This window comes from Eutrema salsugineum, unplaced genomic scaffold (assembly GCF_000478725.1).
Source record: "Eutrema salsugineum unplaced genomic scaffold, Eutsalg1_0 scaffold_1, whole genome shotgun sequence".
Taxonomy (NCBI): Eukaryota; Viridiplantae; Streptophyta; class Magnoliopsida; order Brassicales; family Brassicaceae; genus Eutrema; species Eutrema salsugineum.
This window is the reverse complement of record NW_006256909.1, coordinates 7,008,192-7,029,235: the sequence shown is the minus strand read 5'-3', so window position 1 is coordinate 7,029,235 and position 21,044 is coordinate 7,008,192. Positions and strand designations below refer to the sequence as shown.

The following is a 21,044-nucleotide window of genomic DNA, read 5'->3' as shown; positions in this document are numbered from 1 at the left end:
AAAACTCTTTTTGAGATATATCTCAAATTGCTTCCTATGACAGGGCCAATTCAACAATGTTTTACAATTTGAGATACTTTCAATAAATTTCTTTTGTATTATTAGTGGCATTTAACAAGAATGGGGAAACAAAATCCTGTATTTTACAAATAATTGATACCATCACTATTCATGTATGTCAACTATAAGACATGAATCCCGAACAAACAACAGTTGCTTTTTTAACAGAATCAGAAACTAACTGAAAAGAATCAAGTTTCAGCTTATCTGACAATGGCTTCTCCCGAATTAGTTAACAGCGAGGAGAGAGAGAGAGAGAGAGAGAGAGAGAGAGAGCTATCTCTATTGAAAAGTTCTTCCAAGCACAACTCCACTAAATATAATAGCACCAAACCACTTGTTTGACACAAATCTGTTAAAACATCAAAACCAACAAAGTGTTAGTTTTTCAAAAGCAAATCACATATTGCGTTGAGGCAGAGACCAAATAAATAAAAAAACCAAAACTTTCACATACTTTCTACTGCAGTCAGCGCCAGATGATAAGTCAGCTGTCCCTATTTGCCATCCTAACTGTCCCGATGCAGCCACCAGTGACGCGTAGTATTGCCACCCTGAATCATTTAAGCGAGAAACAACTCAAAAAATCTAAAAGACAAGTAGATGGAATTGGGAAGCACAAAAAGTAACCCTTGTAAAGTTCATTGCGTACCGAGATCTGCACTCAGTCCAGAAAGTGCAAGAAACCCCATGGACGCTGTGCCAAATCCAGTTAGCCAAAGCTTTGTATTATCACCGAATCTAAGAGCCGTTGACTTAACACCAACCTTCACATCATCTTCTTTGTCCTGGAGACGCAGTAAACAATTCTTTCACACTAGCCCATGTTGAAGAAAAAAAGAAAGGATTAACCTCTATAGTATCTCAAATCACTGTCATAAAAACAGACAGACGCTGAGATTTTGGGTTTGCAACTTGTTCCATATGCGATATTAAAAAGTGACTGTAATCCAACTATTTCATAGTCCAATGCGCTACAAGATAACTTTCCTTTCACACTTTTGTTGCAAACGGGAAGACTGTAAATACCAGATGGAAAAGAGGGAGAGGAGGGGAATTTCTTCTTAATAGTTGACATTTCAGAAGTCGAACATCGAAATGGATACATTTGCATGAGACATGAAACAATAGCTGAAAAGAAACTTGTAGAGGTGAAGGCTTTTGAGCTATTTTCATTCAAAGTGGGATGCTTGCTAGATTGATAAGCCAGAGAAGGAAAAGAAGGAATCAATTATTGAGTGGGAGTAGGGTCTATATACACATTGAGATTAAATACTTTACTACTGTTCATAAATCAATGGAAGTTAAAGCTAAGAACAAAGTGAATTATACCTGATGTGCATAAATAGTATCATAAACAAGGGTCCAGCAGACTCCTGAGAGATAAAGAGGGATTACAACAGCTGGCTCTAAGCTTCCTTTAACTGCAGTCCATCCTAAGAGTGCTCCCCAGTTTATGGTCAAACCTAAAAATGCTTGAGGCTGCAATAGCATTAACAGAATCGATCAAAAAAAGACCAAGAAGAATATATACTATCTAACTTTGAGAAGCTAGAATGGATTTAACAATTAACTTACCCAAAATGTAAACCTCTTCATAAGTGGGTAGGAGAAGACGAGTAACAAAGATGAAGCCCCTAAAACACGGCTGCAGAATATACGGACTGAAATAAGCTCAAATAGAAAAAAGATGTTCCACACAAAACCAAAGGGAAGGCATGACATTATGTCATTAAACTGGACTATAGCTGGTGAATCATGTGTGTATGTGAATTTAAACAAACATTTGCAGATACGTAACTTTAGCGCATTCAAAAATTTCAGGCAAACCTATAATTGTTAAGTTGGAGAAGAATCCCTAAGCCTAAAAGCAACTGTAGCCCAAGAAATTGAATCCCTTGAAATGGTGTCAAAAGACCACTGGCAATAGGTCTTAATCTTGTACGATCAACCTGGATAGGAAAAAGCAATTTCTCAGACAACATAATCTAAAACGAACGAATGAAATAAAATCTTCAGCCTCCAATAGTTTTATTGTGTAGCAACCCTAACTACTACATACATTTCAATCCAAAAAAATATTCCACCTTCACTGCATCTAAAATCTGAATTTGGACAAAGTCATCAGTACATGCAGATATACTATTACCCAAAATTGACATGTGGCTGGATATGCTCGATACAAAGTTGGCATAAATTGATTCAACATACAGTATTAAGAGAACTTCCAGATGTCAAAGCAGAAACAGCATTATCACATAGATACAGAAACCATAATTATACCTAACATATTCCTTAAACAAACACACTTAAGGGATCTGTAAAATTTGACATAATGTGTCTTTGTTAACGTAAGCTGACCTTTGTATCTATGTCCTGATCAAGTAGATCATTAATAGTACAGCCAGCACCTCTGAGAAGCAATGCTCCGCAACCGAATAAACCCATCATTTTAAAACTTGGAAGGCTTCCAGGATCAGCAGCCAATGCAATTGACCTATACAAGAACGGTAGATATTCAGATATTTGAACTATTAACTTATCTCTGGAGTCAGATACACTCAGACGACCAAACAGATTTCTGAGTAACAAATCCAGTGGAATTCCTATTACCATAACTTTTATAACCACCAAGAAAACTCAGGTTTATAGAATTATCCAACCCTGTTTTCTGCCAATCCTTAACCCACTCTCTCATGCTATCAAATATCTCAACACAATATTATACTACTCAACTGCATCTGACCCGTCACGAAGATCTAGGAGGTTTTGACTAAAAACTAGAAAAAACAGAGACTATCTAGCGAAAAGACCAAATGCATCAACTTCTCTAATTATATGTAGTCTCACGATAAATGGAAGAAAAAACATTTCTTTATCCATTTGCTTCAACTGCAAGTCAGTCTAAGGATATCACAGCCTAAGCAGCCAGGAAAACTCATAACTTCAATATATAAAACAAAATTAACGTAAGCTAACATTAAACCACCTTTGAACTTAAAACACTTTTGCATAGCCCCAAGGACGAATAGAAACTGTATAAACTCGCAGTCTTCATTTCCACATCTATTCTTTCTGATGAACTGAGTTGCATCTCAGAAAGAAATGAAGTGAATTAATTTTACGCTACAGTATTAAAAAGAGAATATAAACTTACCACATACATGGCCAAGCAAGCAACCAGGTTCCAATAGGTTTATCCAATCGAGCAAGCTTAGCATAACCTCTAGCTCCTTCCGGCAAATACAAATCTATCCAAGAAGCTTCCTTAACACCAACACCACTCTTCTCCTTGTCATCTTTCTTAGGATTTCCATCCATAGCCGAAGAGGAAGACGAGTACGACATTCCAGCAACTAATCTGTAGTTCCAGCCAAGACCAATGAAGTTGTCCTGATGCAATTCCGTCCCTTTACTCCATACTTCGTCGTTATAGTTCCATGAAGGATACTTAGGGAAAGGATTGATGTAATGGGTAGTAGTTACAGGTTTGGAAAAGTATATATGTTGAGACTTGAAAACAGAAAACGAAGATTGAGTTGCGGAGACGGATGGTTTCAGTAACCGTCGTGAAACACGGGACAGTGCGAAAAACGCCATCTTTGAGAAAAGTTTTGCCTGCAAGGAAGAAAAAGGCTAGAGATTTCAAAAACCCAATCAAAGCAACATTCCTGTTTTTATCAGTTTCGATGGTTTCTGTAAAATGAAGAAGAAAACGATTCAACTATAACGACATTCTTACGGTCAAAAGTTAGGAACTCCCAAAACTATCTTAAGTCCAGTTTCGAGTGAAAGCTAAACTGTGAAGAATCTAGAATTCCCATGGCGTTTCTAATCACTTCATAGGTACGTCGATCGTGAAATAAAAACAATCATACGAATCCAGAATATCAAGCGACGAATCTCGGAGCCTGATTTCGCTGAATTCGAGATAATCAATCACATGAACAATCACGAACAGGAAAAAAAAAAGCAGAAATAAAAATCGGATTCAGTACGAATTTAACAGACTAACAAGAAGAGGAAGAAGAAGGAGAGTGGAAAGCTTACCCCGGCTAACAACGACGCCGACGTGAAAGAGCAGCTCTCGGAGCTAGACTTCTCCGGTAACCCGGATGGACCATTAATGGGCCCTGGCCTTCTTCTAATTAGTCCGGCCTGTATCGGCCCGATAATGAAAGAAACAAAGATCAAATCTTCTTCTCTTATCGCGTTACTATCCAAAGTGATCAGCCATACTCAAAATCACATAAACGTATTCTAATTTTGTGACCACAATAAAATACCCTTAAAGAGCAAAAATTATTTAAATCTACTAAAAAACTTTTCGGATCCCAAATTTATTTATTTAATAATTTTTCGTATGAAGATCAGCTATGGATGAGACACATATCAGCCTTATCGACTTTTCATGGGTCAAGTTATTTAATACCATAAGTTATTGCGATCGAATGCATAGAGTGGTTGCTGCAGGGGCCAGGGATACTGTAACATTAATAACCGAACGTATTATGTACCTAACCATTTAATTGATGTACGTGGAAGTCGGGTATTAGATCGATGGTCTATATATTTGGTGGTCCTAGTGGCTGTTATCTGGTCGTCATTTTTTCTCTTACAATCATGCCCTCGTTATATATGCGTGATTGCGATTGAGGTATTAATTCTTTTCTAAATGTGGAAAAAAAATCTTTTTTGCAACCAAAGTTTTGTGTATAATGAATAGTTAATATGAAATTTGTGTGCTCTTTTTCTTTTTAACATCGGTAGAAGATATCGCATCCATAGTTTTCTTAGTAAAATTCAAAATCCTCAACCGAAGTTACTAATACCACTAGATATGTATTTACTAATCTATATATTTCTTGAAAAATTGTAGATAGGTGAACAACGTTCAATATTCTTAAGAATCATTAATATATCAAACTCGATGATGACCATGAGAACAAATGAAAACATAACACAAAACCCGAACGATTATATTGAAATGAAACTCGACAAGATCCTGTTTATTGTAATGAAAAACACCTTAATAGAATACATCGAGATGGCGATGATGATAATGATCAGTGATCACGGTGATGGTAATGATAATGGATGATGATGATGAGATAATGGTGATTGTGATGATGTGATGATTAAGCTTTGTTAACGTGGTGGTCCATATCAGCAACCAAGCTCTTGACGAATTTCATGTAAGTGCTTGGTTCAGGGGACTCATCGTTGCGCTTCTCCCATACTATAGTGATTTTGCAGGCACAAGTATCCTCAGATTTGGGGATAAATTGATAGATGACGTCATACACCTTGAGCTCCTCCATCACGTGACCCTCAAGTCCTCTTAACGTCAACGTTAAATTCTCATCGTCTATCTCTCTTTTCTCCTTGAATATCTCCTCCTTTCCATCTTTACACACATATATATATGTGTTCATAATTAAATTAATTTTCCAACATCCCCGACTAATCATAAGAATATATATATATATATGTATGATTGTTGAAGTAATTAACCACGTCACGCATAGTGAATCAAACCATAGAAAGTCAAAGAGCTGAATTCCCAATAATATGTTATTTAACTAGCGATCTTGTGTTTAATGTGTACTTTCTTCCGAATGATTCCCATAATACATTACACGAATGCTAATATGCATGTCTTTGCGTTTTCATTTTTCAGAAGTATTTTACCATTAGAAAATCTCACTTTCCTTTATAAATTATTTTCATATATTCACATGTATTCTAGTCTCTAGATCGAGCTACGTCTGACACTTTGGTGGACTACAACCATGAGCTATGCATGATTTTTTTGTCTTATATATAACATACATACTAACCATCATAATTAACACTACCAAAACCCTAGTTTCACACATGCACTGTATTTAATCAATAGTGTGTGTATCAGTATATGAGGTATAAGGAGAAATTATAAGTAGATGTACCCCATGTGTAGTTCCAAGTCCTGATAGATCCGTGAGAGTCAGTTTCGCCCTCGTGAACGGTGACGTTTTGGATGTGGTGGCCGATGGCATCAGGGAAGACATGGTTCTCACTCTTCCACCTCTTGTAGTGTTTCTCCGCCGTTCCTTTCAACGGAACCTCCGTCACGTATGTTCCCGATGTTGCCATCTCTCTCTCTCTTTTTCTCTCGTTTTAAAGCTTCCTCTTGATTTTTTTTATTTTTTTTTGGCTTTGTGTTGGTTGATGAAGTAGCACTTGTCGTCGACTTGCTTTATATAGTGAACATGACGGTAAAAATATATATGGTTTCTACCTTGTTTTTTCAATCATTGATCAACACTAGAATCTTCTCTTCTTTTTTTCCTGCACTATTTAATAAGCATAAATAGGCTATATAAACATCTGGCTATATAAATGTGTACGTTTATACTATTTTGGTAAACTAATTTGCGACCACGTTATCAGTGTGGATAGTTGGCACATCATGCTACAGAAGGTAATAATGCCCCCATAAACATTTAAACATATGGCATGGTGATGCATTAAATAATTCAGGTTTAATTTGTAGTGGCTGTCCGAACTACATTATGATTTGTTTGTATATTACTCTGCCAAATTAAAACACACATATCTTTATATGCTAAATGAACTTCCAAAGAACTAAATTAACGAAAAAGGGGGAAAATCTATTGGTCATACCTCTTTTTTTAGATTGTGCAAAATATATGGTAGATTAGTTTAGTCGGTTATTATTATTTAAACATATTTTTAAGAAAAAGTTACATCGTTTTAATTAGCCCTAATTAAAAAAAATAATTAACTATGCTATATTGAAAACTAACAAAACTGTGTCGACATCGATTAATATTATAGATTTTGAATTATTTTCCTTTATTGCATTAAATATTGGTATGGACATTCATTATCGTTGAATTAACTTCCTCCACTAGATGAATCCAATCGTGTGACGACACCGAATTCGAGCTTTGTGAACAATCGGTATACACTATTTTATTAAAAAGGCTCTAACAAAAAGAAAAAGAAAACAATATTTCCTATTAATAATGAAAGAAATAGATGGAATTAACAGCGACTTAATATGTTTTACTATATTTTAAGAATATCTTAGTTGGTTATGTTTGCTTGGAATAGACATTAGTAACAAAATGGTTTGGTCTTCAATCATAACTTCATTAACAAAAACTTTGACATTGTCACTTTTCAGGATACTACATGCAAAAGCTGATCAATATTTCTTCATTAATTCGACTGTTAAGCTTTCACATATTGAAACCACATAATTTCTCATTCAAAACGTTTTGTTTTTTAATCGACATTCAACCTAATTAAGCAACAGAAAATAATCTACAAAGACGTACGTCCAGTCCACTAATTTAAAAATTTGAATAAAGATTTCAAAGGACGTCAATTTTCATGTTGGAAGACAATGCTCCTCGTGGTCCACTGATCCAGCTTCTCCGCAAGCTACTAAAAATACTCTTAGATCCGCCCCTGAGCACAATGTCTATACATTTCTACTTTGTGTTCATAGTTCATACTTTATTCATTATCTTATTTAAATCATATGTATATCTATATATCGAACCCGATCATGACCATAACAACATATTAAAGCATGATTTTACAAAGAAATGAAATTCCACGAACCACACATTTATTGTATTAAAAAGCACATCTTAATTAATATACATGTAATGGATCATGATAGCATATCATGGTTATGGTGATTAAGCTTTGAGGACATGGTCGTCCATGTCAGCAGCCATGCTCTTGACGAATTTCATGTAGTTGCTTGGTTCGGGGAGCTCATCGCTACGCTTCTCCCATATCATAGTGATTTTGCAGACGCAACCATCCTCAGATTTGGGAATGAATTCGAAGATGACGTCATACACCTTTAGCTGTTCCATCACGTGACCTTCAAGTCCTCTAAACGTCACCGTTCTCTTCTCGTCGTCTATTTCTCTCCTCTCCTTGAATACTTCCTGCTTCCCATCTGTGTTTTTGTTTAATGGTTAATTTATTTTAAAAACAGAATGTTGTCTACGAAGGATTCCTTTTTCAGGCTAACAATAAAAAGAGGTCTTATAAGATGTGCTCATCTTTATAAAACTGTGTGACTACATTTGGTTTTGTGTTAAGTGTATGCTTTTCGAATGAATCCATTACATCTATCATCTTAAAAAATTAATTTTTCTTTTTTTGTTAAAACTATACATAAATAGTTTTTGCAAAAGCACGTTTGCATATCCGTGTACACTTTACATAGATTTTTTTTAATTCTGCCTAATTTTTTTAGAAGTGATTTTTTTAAAAAAAAAAAAAAATCATATTTAAATTGCAAACGCATAAGGTACATGTTCAAAACAATCAAAGCCTATATGTAATACATATAGTCAGATGTATCATTTATTCTCGGATTACTTGTAACATACTCTTAAAGCTATTAAACCCCCAAAAAAAAAAACAGTATAGCAGCGATTTATTATTTTATTCTGCTAATCTTCTTACATTACATATACAGATAACCATAGAAAGTCAACAAAAGAAAAACATACCAAAACCCTAGTTTCACACATGGACTACTATAATTAAACTCAGTAGTGTGTGTAGGGTTTGACTCTAAAAAATGTAAAGGCTACTAGTCCAAAAAAAAGGACTGATTCATTAGAGAGTTTAAGGGGTAAAATAAGTAATTAATGGTGAAAGAGGTCAAACACCTTATCTCAAGAACACTTTTACAGTGCTTAATTACCACTACACTAATGGTACTTTTCGGTCGCTGAAATATATAACAAAATTTAAGGCTGCAAACCCAATCTTAGACTGCTTGGACTTATTAGGGACGACTGACTTTGAGAGTGTATATAGATTGCAAATTGAAAATATAGAGAAAATAAGTATTATAAGTAAATATATATATATATATATATACCGCATGTGTAATTCCAAATCTTGATGGCCCCGTGAGAGTCCCATTCGCCGTCGTGAATGGTGACGTTTTGGATGTGGTGGCCGATGGCGTCAGGGAAGAGGTGATTCTCGTTCCTCCACCTCCGGTAGTGTTTCTCTGCCGTTCCTTTTAATGGAACCTCCGTCACGTATGTTCCCGATGTTGCCGTCTCTCTCTCTTTTTCTCTCGTTTTAAAGCTTTCACTTTTTTTTTTTGTGGTCGATGAAATCACACTTATCGTCGCCATTATATATATACTGAATCTGACGGTTGAAAACACTTTCTACCGTTTCTTATTAATCATTTGATAGTGCATGCTAGAATCTTCTCTTCTTCATCTTTTTTCAGCCTTCACTGTTTACTGATGAGCATTGATGAATCGATGATAAATATTTTCTTTTACAGAGTAACCAAATTCTTGGATCACATCAAATCATCAATAATGTGGGTAGTTGGCACAGCATCGTTTAGAAGATAATCATGCCCATACACACATGTTTATCGTGAAGAGAAATTAATTGTCGTGTGTATTTCTTCTCCACTTCTTTTTTTTTTTTTTGGTCAAACTTCTCCACTTCTTTTTTTAACATACATTTATAAGGAGCATTATTGGGTCACATACGTATAAGGAAGTACCAAATTTTATAAGGAAGTACCAAATTTTTTCTTCTCCACTTCTTTTAGAGAGTTACCAAATTTTTTCAACCTACACTAATCAATGAGGGTTGTTGGCCCATCGTTCTTTACAGAGCCGGTCCTGAACTTTAGATGACCATTAAGTGAAAGAAAATAATAGAACGCTTTGCACATTTTCTGCTTTATGTTTCATTTAAATTGTGAGCTGCTTTCATGAGGTTTATGCATTAAGTATTTCGAATATGGCTTGTTATTCTTAGCTGGACTTCATTATGATTTGTATTGTCTGTATAATAAAAAGGCAGAATTTTGCGAGATCAAAATTGTAAGTCATATATTGTATATATTCACGATTCATCATGAACTTATTCGGTACCAAAACATGAATCTTTTCATTGTGATTTCAAATTCTGTTATGAAGACTGTAATTGGCAGGAATACCAGATTTTCATTGTCTGAATCTTTTCATGAGATCTCATGGTTATAAGAAAAAACTTAAATAAGTTAATGGGGCTAAAAACTGCGATTTAGCTAAATGTAATTAGTAAAAGAATTTAGATCATGAAATGAATTAGCCAAATGTGATCTTTGTCTTAAGAATGAACTTGGTTGTGCGTTCTAACATCAAAAAGCAATTTCTAGTCAATTGCCTACCAATACTACTATGTAGGCCTGGGCAAAAAACCCGGATCCGAATATCCGAACCGGAACCGAACCGAAATGGAGGTACCGAATCCGAACCGAAATTTTTAAAAATATCTGATGGATCTTAAACTCTTATACCCGAAGAATCGGAACCGAACTAGTACCGAACCGAGAACCGATTGGGTACCGGAATTATCCAAAGTATAATTATATATCCTTCTAAATATTAGTTTTTTTTTTTGATATTTTTGATATTTGATATATATTTCTGGCTTTACAGATATATTTTCTTTATTTTTGGGACTTTTGGGTATATTTTTAAGTTTTGATATATATATTTTTGAATTTTTTTTATTAAAAAAGTATGAGTCGAATTAAAAATTTTGAGGCAAAAGATCCGGATCCGATTATCCGAACCGGAACCGAACCGAAATAAAGGTACCGAACCCAAACCGAAATTTATAAAAATATCCGATGGATCCTAACTTCCTCTATCCGAAATATCCGGAACCGATTGGTTCCGAACCGAAACCGAACCGAATATCCGAATGCCCATACCTACTACTATGATTCCATAATACTAGGTCAAAATGGGGTTGTCACTACCCTACGAAAGTGTTAGCAACTTTTACTAAGTCCACTACTACTAGTTTATTTCATTTTCGCAAAAGTGTTATATTACATCAAGAAAACCACTATAAATGAAATATTAGTTTTAGAGAGATCATTCGTAACAGAAGTCTAAGGGTGAGCCGACTAAAATTGCTGAACACTATCATCTCCGGTCAACACACCCCTTGCCTTGCCTCTTCTTGTTGCAATTTGGTTCTTCGTATAATTATTTTGTTGGGCTGTAACTGTAATACAGAAAAACTGGGCTGGGCTCTTGTATATTTTTTTTTCGATGTTGTAAACTAGAGATGTTTACGATGTAAACAAAATATATTATTCCCTCCGTTTCATAATAAGTGTCATTTTAGATTTCATTTTTTGTTTCAAAAAGAGTGTTATTCTGCATTTTCAATATAATTTTTTATTCTTATTTCTTGTTTTATCCCTCATTTAAAGATAATAGTCTTTGTAATTAAATGTTATAAAAGTATATTAATTAGGGGTATATTTGTGCATTTTATTAATTTCTTAATCTGTTGTGTCAGAATGACACTTATTATGAAACGGAGGGAGTATATATTTACCCATTTTCGCAGTTACCGACAATTTTTTTACAATAGTTTTTTTTTACGAGTTTTTTTTTTTACGATGTGCTATCTTTGGACAACTGTTAGAAAGTTGTTTGTTGAAATCCATCAAAAAATTTCAAAGAGTTTTTGAAAGATTCAGATTTCAGATCGGATCTAGAAAAAAATTTGGTTGGGGGCATAAGTTTATAAATAAAATAAAAATTAGTTAAGGATAAATTTTTTTACGATTAAATTAAATATATTTTGTTAAATTTGTCCAAATATTTTAAAAAAAAATAAAAAAGAGATCCCGCTACTCATTTACTACATCCGCCCCTGTTTTCTGATCATCCTAATCCAACAACTAAAATCGGTCAGAAAATGCCATTTCCGATGGATTTTTTTACCGTTTTAACCGTTTGTTTCTGGCTTTTTTGTAGTGTATATATTATGTGTTCGTCCATGGCGAGACTTAAACAAGACCTTGCATAATGTTGCTATTTTTTTTGTTGGTCAGACGTAATGTTACTAGTTAAATTTTATTCTCTTATATTACCAAAGTTCAACTATTGATCTAATTCTTCTTCTTTTCTTTCTTTTATGTCATCAAGTTCTTTTACATGTTCTTTCCTTGTAGGACATTTTCTTTTATTTGAAAAGGGGGTTAAGTTCGTCTTTTATTTTAATTTGATGATTTATCGGAACCAAATATTTTCTTTTCTTTTTCATAATGGCTTCTAAACAATTAGGAAAACCGAAAACATGAATGAAAAAGGAAAGAAAAACACACAAAAAAGCCATAAACAAATTAATCAAACAAAAACCGGTGAATGATAATTATTAGTAACACAATTTATCTCTGTGTCAACACGCAATTTTCAAAAATAAAACAGATATAATTTAGCTAGTAACATTCATAGAGTTTAATATCCATCTTAACACGGAAATACTTAGCCCCTTGGAATATATCCGTCACGAAGGTAGCGATCCCACGAGCCATGAAGAAGTCACCGGTCCCACCGACAACCGACAGATCTCTGGTTGGCTCCATCATCAAATCAGCACCCATTATGTTCAAAGTCCCTTTGTGTTCCGTCGAGTTAAAAACCAACGTGTAGCAAAACCAAGCATTGAAGTCCATCTTCATGTCATAGAAATAGAAGCCTTGCGCGCGAGCCACGGGTTCCGAGAGATAGTTCTTGTCCATTGTTATGGGGTCATCAAAGATCACAAACTTACCAAACTTGAAGTTTCCTAGTCCCGGAGGGCTCACGATAGCGGCTGAGGTTGCGTTTGCTACATTGTCGCCATCGTAGAGGATGTCATGGAAGTAGAAGGAAAAATGTTTGCAAGGTTTTTTCTGATCAAATACTTTTCGGGTCGAAAAGACGGTATCAGATAAGAGTAAAACTAAGAAGAAGAATGAGAAGAGGACGTTCAAGAGTTGTTTCTCTACTAGAGATGCCATTGTTAGCTAGAGCTAGTGAGTTGTGTAAAATGAAGATCGCTTAAACCCCGTTTATATAGAAGTTTTATTCACTTGATTAAATTAAGAGAATTTATTTGGATGAATGAAAGAAGAATAAAAGTTTAAAGAGCCTACTAAAATGGGTTGTTGATGTTTTGTCAATTATATTTAAATTACAAATTAGAGTGCGAATAAGGCTTTAAGATCATGTGGATGGGGCCAAAACGGGGTTGGTGATAACTAAGCAACTAGTTGATTTCACTTTCATGAAAGATTTAGTGATTTAATAATATTAAACCGTTTGGTGATCACTTCTGGGTCCAACCTAAAAGCATAAAGTCGAGGGATAAATAAACAGCCTTTTGAGTACATAAATTGAAACAACAACAAAAAGATGGCAAGCGAAATGGGAAGGAAAACAAAAATCCATTATATAAAAAAAAAAAACTCTTTGGGAAATTGACTGAAAATTACGAACCCCCATCACTCATGTGCGATACTTCATTTTAAAATTAGGTGACTTGTAGAATAAATCACCACGTCACGTTCTAGCTTTGCTTCTAAGGTTGCTACTAATGAGCAATTTCAGTCGTCAAAAGAAATATAACATTATTCCAAAACATTTCTAGTTTTGTAGTATCTTGAATCCTAAATTTAGTATTTATCAAAACATTGTCTTTTATAATTCGAGTGATCAGGGCAGAAATCCGAGTAATCTCAGGATATAGAATACATCATGTGACACATTATCTGGATCATATTATTTATCAAAAGTTTAGTATCATAATTTGGTTTTAAAAGTTTAGAGTTTTGATATCTTTTTTACCATTCTCATAATTTGATTATGAAGTTTTAACGAAATTTACAGATATGAATATGAAACTCCACTCGACATAAAATAGTATTGTGGTTGAGCTGTAACACTAGACTCTACACTTACCAAACACATGCGAAAAAATAAGAAAAAACCTAACGTATAGGTAGTTCATTTGGTAGAACGATGAATTTTACAAAGAGGAGGTTGAGTTTCTTGTTCCATAGTTTATTTTGAATCTTCGCCAGAAAAATAGTAACGTATTCTACAATGTTATTGTCTTTTGGGTAGATAACTGTTATAATTATACATGGCCACGCCATGTAGCGCAATTATTCGCTCTAGCTCTTTACTTTCGGTGTACAACTAAAGTATACTTAACATATGAAAGACATATCCGAGAAACTTTGTAAACAATTAATTCATTTAAGAAATCATATTTTTCTCAAATTTAATTTTAAAAAACAGTAGAGTCAATAATATTTGTCACCAACTCCTTCCTAACACATGAGTAAAAGCAACAAAGTCAGAAAAGTCAAACAAGAGGATTTCTTTTATTAAAAAAATAAAGAGTTCAAAGGGGTTTAGTTGCCTAACTTATCCTTTGTCCCTTACTAATTTCAGAGTAGACCCATTTCGGAAGTAGACGGCTTCTAAACTAGTATTGAAAGACAAAAGAGACAACATAAGAAAACTTCACAAAGATCTTGCCCTGCAAAATTGTGAAAGAAAAAAAACGTTTTGAAATAATGAAGTCCTAAGATATTATAAAACCAACCCACCCCAACTACATAAAATCTGGACTAAAGCTTTGTAACAAGTCATTTGACAATGGTGAAGTAAAACAAAGTTGAATTTCAAACCAAACCATCAATAAGATGGCCGCAAATAAACTAAATGGCATACTACTACATCTAATGGAGAAAAAACTTGAAGTGATTTAAAGAAAAACGTGAGCAATCTTTACACCATCAGTAAGATGGCAAATAAACAAAATGTACCACTATAGACGTACATCTATCTAATGGCTAGTTTTGAAAGTGATACTCTCTAAATAATATACATAATATGCTGCTTAAAGGCTTTGCTTGTTGGGTCTCTGCTTAATTAGCCCGTCCATGTTTTTACTATTCATTCTGATTAGTAGACCACTGAATGAATACTCACATCATCACATGCATATGTAATTCCTCCTGATCTTTCATGAAGTATAACCATTTTTACTGTCCACGTGGAACATCCTATATTCGGTGGTGATTCAGTTTAATCGAACTTTGATTAATGATTTTCTGTTTCCTTCTTTAAATGCATGATTTCTGGACTTATTCCTACTGATTAGTAGACCACAGAAATTTACAAATAACTCTACTTGTAGCTACAAGAATTACTGTCAACACTGAATCAGCTATTCTGGCCCAAACTAAAGAGGCATCCACTCTAAACAAGTCACAGCTCCAACTGTTCAACCAGAACTAGGTATTCGTTGGACTTTGTCTGGACCATCTTTAGTTACCAACAGATTTGCCTTTCAAGAATCCTTGGATGATGATGAAGCTAATGCTTCAAATGACGAACCTGAACCGATTGATTTCTTGACCCCATCTGGAATTCCAGAAAGGCCTGTTAAACCGTCAGAAATGACTAAGAAAATGCAATGGCAAACCGTAAAATGTGGACGTGGTAACCATGGTCGTGCTCGCAGTAAAAAGGGTGGTAGGGTGGTCGTGGCTAATTGTATCATTGGAAATGATATGTAAGACCATCCACAACTCTGAACCCCATGATGGGGTTCATCAGTATTTTTTAATAATTTTTGGAAAAGAGAGAATATGGAAGAACTTTGGATGAACCTGAGTGAAAAATGGGCGTCCAACCCTGATACCCAATTAAAGGTTCAATAGAATAAAATAATAATATTTTTTTGAAAATTTTTTTTTTAACTTGTTTAAACATTTAAATTATTTAAAATGAAAAGATTTATTAAGTACATATAATTTAAAACTAAACATAGAAATTGAAAAAACAAAAGTAAAAGTAAAACTAATAATTTTCTAGATGTCCAATTAAGTACATATATTTTTACTAATAAACAAAAGTAAAAGTAAAACAGAATGCGAAATAAATCCTAATCTTCGACTCCGACTCTAAAAAATTTCTCCCAAACTACACCCAATCACTGCTTGCCACGTAGCCCGTTGAACCTCGACGATACGGACTCGTCAGACTTATCCCGAGACGATATCAGCGAGTATTTGGGCTTAATCGATTAAAAAAAATTAAAATAATGGTATTGGATCCCACGAATGAACTCCGCCCATCCCGCGTTATGGATGGTCTAACTTATTCGAGTAATATCTAGCTCAACTTCTTGTATTTTCAATATTTACATTTTAAATACTTTTTAACATTTTATAGCTTCGGCTATGCTTTGTAAGCGCTTTTAACGAATAAATCAGAAATATTTAAGAAAAAAATTACAGCTATCTACATGAGACGAGATAAATAAAAAATGAAATAGCATCAAATTATTATCGAATTGCCACCTGAATTTATGGCCTTATTAAAAATAGAATCTCTACCTGATTTTTTTATCGATTTTGACCGGGGAAAAAATTCTTCACCTGATTTTTTAGTTCCTTAAATGCTTTTAAGTTTTAACTGTGTTTGACCCCCAAAACAAAAAAAAATGCTTCTAACTGTAAAGTTGTAAACATTGACTAATAATGGACTTTATAATTATCACCAGTGCCATGCCTACACTTTTAGAGGCGTAAGGCAAATTTTGTAAATTTTTTTAGCCATGTAATTTCTATAAATTTTATTTATTAGCAGTATTTTAAAAATCTTATTTCACAAAATTATAACTTCAGAACATACTTTTAATATCTTTAAAAATAAGTCATTTATTTCATTTTACATGTGTATTTGTAATATGATATAAGTCTTTAAATGTAAAAGTTTGAAAACATACAATTTTGTTAAGAAACTTTACTAGAATTATTAAACCTACAACTTAATCATACAATTTATCTACTAATAATGGTTAAATTAAACATAAAATTAATTCAACCTACTAGATCATCTATTTGTATACAAAGATGTGGCCCTTAAATTAAGAAATATTGTTGGTGGTCTAAGGCAAGTGCCTTTTTTGAAAAGGGAAAGCATGGCTCTGATTATCACTCGCACTCTTTTTTTGCCCTATCATTTATAAAACCAAATGTTACGGAGACTAACCATATAGAAATCATATATTCATTTCTTTTTTAAAAACATATAAAAATCACACATTCAGATTGACTATTTACAATATGGAAACAGATGTTATTTATACAAGCCAATTTCTTTTTGACCTTTCGAATCTTGGAATTAAATCCCAAAGATAAAACTTTCTTTAAGGACTCTGATCAGTATCCACAACCGGCGACCCTTCCACCGAGACGTTCTTCAAAACTCCAACGACCGAAGAATCACGGCTTGCTTTGTACTGTTGCACCACCAACACCGACGCCGACGTTGAAACACTTTCGCTTGACGTCAACAAGTTTCCCACCGGTCCAAGCTCCGGCGTGTCGCCTCGTACCACGTTTAAACCAGACGCTACCGAACCATCCGGTGACTTCCCTACCAAGAAAAGATTGCTTCTAGAATATTCACTAATACCATCACAAACTTCCTCGTAACATTTCACGATTTTCTCTTCGTAAACGATCTGAGACGACTCGGAATCCGATCGAGAGCTTTCTTGTTCTTTAATCTTTGCTTTAAGTTCGGTTATCGCTTCAATATCAGTCAATCTGGTGTCACCTGAACCTGAACCGGTTTGATCTAATTCCGCTATCTCGAGCCTCACGTTTTCCGGTTTAAATTCCTCACTAGGAATAAACCGAACAACGGTTAAGCTTATACCAGGATGTTCCGCCATACGCACCGCAAACGCCAACGCCTCGCGATCATCGTTCCCTCCAAAAAACAGAACCGTTATAGCCAACGAGAAATCGCTAGACGCGACACGTGTCGTACCACCAAGCCCACGATCGACAAGAATCGCGACAGAGCATGGAGATTCCTCCATAACCTTCTTGTTAATCCAACGGTAATCGTTGCGAGTCGTCTCCCACGTCCTGTCAAGCCTAACGTGTTTGTGAAACGGAAGAATCACCATAGCGGTGCGTTTGTGTTCCGCGCTTCTGCAAATATCTTCGTGTATAGTCGCCATCGCTGAGATCGCTGTCATGGGACGCACTGAGACACGGCTTAGTCGCCGGAAAGCCTCGAATGCGACAACGACCATGTCGGAAGAAGAGCTGTTCGCTGATTTGTCTTTGTTCCAGAAAGGAAGACCGTTTTTTCTGACCTTATGAGCCATTAATATAGCTGATGATCTCTCTGAGAGCTCCATGAGATGCATCGCGTAGACTGATAAACTTTCTTTACGGTTCGTGCCTCTCGATGCTTCTATGAGGTTTACGATGGTGGGAATGTTCATTATGCTTTGGAAACAGAACATTAGACGTAGCGGTTTGTTGGACTGATTCGTTTCCTCGACCGTTCGGTTTTGGTAATTGCCTTTGGTTAAGGATTTACCCGGTTTGTATACCGCTAGAACTAGAGGAGTCGTCATGAATGTTGTGAAAATCGCCATTAGAACCATTATCGCAAAGACTTGATCATTCAAAACCTGCAAACACACATCAAAAAGTTTAACAAAATTGGTATTATAAAGTAGCCGGAAAAAAAATAATTTGGTAAAATGTATGGACTTACTCCTCTGTCTTTACCAATGTTGAGGACGATGAGTTCAACAAGGCCTTTCGTGTTCATCAAGAAACCAAGTGCTAAAGACTCATCAAGCGGAACTTTGCAGTAGAGTGAAACGAGGACAGTACCGACGATTTTACCGAAACAAGCAGTGAAAATAACCAAAACCAATAGTCCCCAAGACTGAGCTCCTTGTATAGTGGCCACATCTGTCTTTAACCCGCTCGAGACGAAATAAAGAGGCAAGAAAATACCTGACACTAGATCCTCAACTTTCTCAACCAGAGAATTCGCGAAATTACCCTCTTTAGGGAAAATAACACCGATCACAAACGCGCCGAACAAAGCGTGGATCCCAATCAAGTCCGTGACAAAGCTAGCAGCAAGAACAATACCTAACGTGAAACACACGTATTGTTCTTTCACTGGCTCTCCTTCAGGACAGCGTTTAGCAATCCACTTCATCCCCGGTTGCACGACAAAGATACAGAACACAACGAAACCACAACCAGCAAGAAACACCCATAGAGAAGTGAGCGGTGAGTTTCCTTCGCCGGAGAGAGCCACCGCGAGAGCAAGAAGAATCCAAGCCGCCACGTCATTAACCGCAGCAGCCGACAAAGCGATCTTCCCGATATCAGTGGTGAGGAGCTTGATCTCAGCGAGGATTCGAGCCAAGACGGGAAATGCAGTGATGGAGAGAGCAACTCCCATGAAGACGAGGAAAGGAGCTTTGCTGACGCCATCGGCTATGGAGCCACGGAGGACGAAGGAAGTTCCGATGCCGAGGATAAAAGGGAGAGTGATTCCGGCTAGAGCGATGGAGAGAGCTTTCTTTCCGGTTCGTTTGAGGGATTTAGGGTCAAGCTCGAGACCAACGAGGAAGAGGAAGAAGATGAGTCCTAGGTTTGCAAGTGTGTCTAAAACCGTTAGACTCTTTGATGGAAAGACTGTGTTGAGAAACTTTGAGCTTTTCCCAAGAGCTGATGGTCCAAGTAATATTCCACCCTAATTAATCACAACAATATATAACTTATAATTACATTGTATTCTGTTTACAGATAAGAAAGAAAAAAGAGTAAATAAATAATGTATAATTGTGTTTTGACCTAGTAATCAAATACTAAGAGAAATTAAAGTATGCATTTATGACTAATCAATCTTATAATGAAGTCATAAACACTTATGACAGCATCTGTTGCAACATTAAATCGGAACGTGTGGAAGTATAAAGAAAAGGCACTATACAGATATTATAAATATATATGCATTTATATGACTAATCAATCTTAATGAAGTCATAAACACTTATGACAGCATCTGTTTGCAACATTAAATCGGAACGTGTGGAAGTATAAAGAAAAGGCACAAAAAGATATTATAAATATATTATATATAGAGATATGTGTGTGTGTGTGTTATACTTAGATACACTCAAAGCTTAACGTGTCAGCGAATTATGTGGAAGAAAAATGAATATTCTGAAGAAAATTCCTTGGAATATACGTCACTAAATATGCCAGACGACTAATTCAAGTTTATGATTGGTGGAATCCTTAACAATAATACTCCGTATATTTTCAAACTTTGATTCTCAGATAACTGCGAATAATTGATCAAATTGGTAACCTCTTTGACTTTTTAATCAGAGCTTATAATGGATGGATCAAATCGAGATGATTAATTAAATAAAGAAATACTAATAGAAAAAAGAAAAACGTACAACAATCTCGGCGATGACACGTGGTTGCCGGAGAGGACGGAGGAGAAAAGCAAGAACACGAGTGAGAAGAAGAACGATACAGATCTGGAGTATCAGAAGAGGCAACGCGTGATGCAGAGGATTCTCTCCCTGAAACACTCCATTTGAGGTCGCTTTCATTGCTCCTCCACATGTCGTCCCGTTTGTTCCCATCCCGTTCTAAGATCTGACCAAAAAATTATTACGAATCTCAGTAATTAATCATTGTGGAAACTGATAATCTCTCTCACTAAATTTTCTCGCATTTTCCCGGGAAAATTTAAAAAAAAAAAAACAGATGATTATGAGGAGATATTCATCGGAACAGAGGAATTGAGAAAGTAAACATAAAACCTAGCAAAAAAAAGCGAAAATTACGATCTGTTTCTCTCGATTACGTTAATTTTCTCGGAAACTAAACAGATCAGATCAATACACGAGATCGATAGATACAGAGGAGATAGATACTCACGGCTATATATCTGGAAAAACGGAGAAGATTCTTCGTTTCTACTCGATTGCTCTGAAAAAAAGTTCGAATTTGTTGATAGGAATTGGGACTTTTCAGGGTTTTGTAATGTAATGAGGAAAGTGAAGGAGAAGTGGGAGTGAGAGGTGGATGTATCTGGCCGTTATTTAGGGTCTTTATATAGCCTAACAGTACACCGAAATACCGATAATACCCCTGATTGCGCGGGAGCTATTTCCTCATTTTTTTGGGTATGTAAATAAAACAAATTAAACATTATCTTGAGGCTAGGGTTGGCAACTGATTAACTAGCAAGTTGCTTTCTTAG

General features: G+C 35.3%; 5 protein-coding genes across 6 annotated transcripts; all 5 read right to left on the bottom strand.

Moving 5' to 3' along the window:
- Positions 1-110: 110 nt before the first annotated feature.
- Positions 111-4,254, bottom strand: LOC18030874 (4-hydroxybenzoate polyprenyltransferase, mitochondrial). Of its 2 annotated transcripts, none has more exons than XM_006413468.2 (9): positions 4,111-4,254; positions 3,218-3,678; positions 2,422-2,557; positions 1,891-2,012; positions 1,639-1,708; positions 1,393-1,542; positions 713-848; positions 518-614; positions 111-412 (listed from the first exon to the last, which is right to left on the bottom strand). In XM_006413468.2, exons 2-9 carry the CDS (start codon positions 3,658-3,660, stop codon positions 343-345), a joined length of 1,224 nt encoding a protein of 407 aa, XP_006413531.1. In that variant the 5' UTR covers positions 3,661-3,678; positions 4,111-4,254; the 3' UTR covers positions 111-342. The 2 variants fall into 2 exon arrangements, with proteins under 2 accessions (XP_006413531.1, XP_024005276.1); XM_024149508.1 differs by lacking the exon at positions 4,111-4,254 and adding an exon at positions 3,803-4,095.
- Positions 4,255-4,958: 704 nt separating this feature from the next.
- LOC18030873 (MLP-like protein 328) lies at positions 4,959-6,306 on the bottom strand. Its single transcript, XM_006413467.2, has 2 exons — positions 6,009-6,306; positions 4,959-5,467 (listed from the first exon to the last, which is right to left on the bottom strand). The coding sequence occupies exons 1-2, from the start codon at positions 6,193-6,195 to the stop codon at positions 5,199-5,201; spliced, it is 456 nt and encodes a 151-aa protein (XP_006413530.1). The 5' UTR covers positions 6,196-6,306; the 3' UTR covers positions 4,959-5,198.
- Positions 6,307-7,586: 1,280 nt separating this feature from the next.
- Positions 7,587-9,363, bottom strand: LOC18030872 (MLP-like protein 328). Its single transcript, XM_006413466.2, has 2 exons — positions 8,984-9,363; positions 7,587-8,044 (listed from the first exon to the last, which is right to left on the bottom strand). The coding sequence occupies exons 1-2, from the start codon at positions 9,246-9,248 to the stop codon at positions 7,776-7,778; spliced, it is 534 nt and encodes a 177-aa protein (XP_006413529.1). The 5' UTR covers positions 9,249-9,363; the 3' UTR covers positions 7,587-7,775.
- A 2,885-nt stretch (positions 9,364-12,248) lies between these two features.
- Positions 12,249-12,951, bottom strand: LOC18030871 (dirigent protein 6). Its single transcript, XM_006413465.2, has one exon. It carries the CDS (start codon positions 12,929-12,931, stop codon positions 12,368-12,370), a length of 564 nt encoding a protein of 187 aa, XP_006413528.1. The 5' UTR covers positions 12,932-12,951; the 3' UTR covers positions 12,249-12,367.
- Positions 12,952-17,034: 4,083 nt separating this feature from the next.
- LOC18030870 (cation/H(+) antiporter 17) lies at positions 17,035-20,846 on the bottom strand. Its single transcript, XM_006413464.2, has 4 exons — positions 20,720-20,846; positions 20,230-20,434; positions 18,513-19,514; positions 17,035-18,426 (listed from the first exon to the last, which is right to left on the bottom strand). Exons 2-4 carry the CDS (start codon positions 20,419-20,421, stop codon positions 17,140-17,142), a joined length of 2,481 nt encoding a protein of 826 aa, XP_006413527.1. The 5' UTR covers positions 20,422-20,434; positions 20,720-20,846; the 3' UTR covers positions 17,035-17,139.
- Positions 20,847-21,044: the final 198 nt, after the last annotated feature.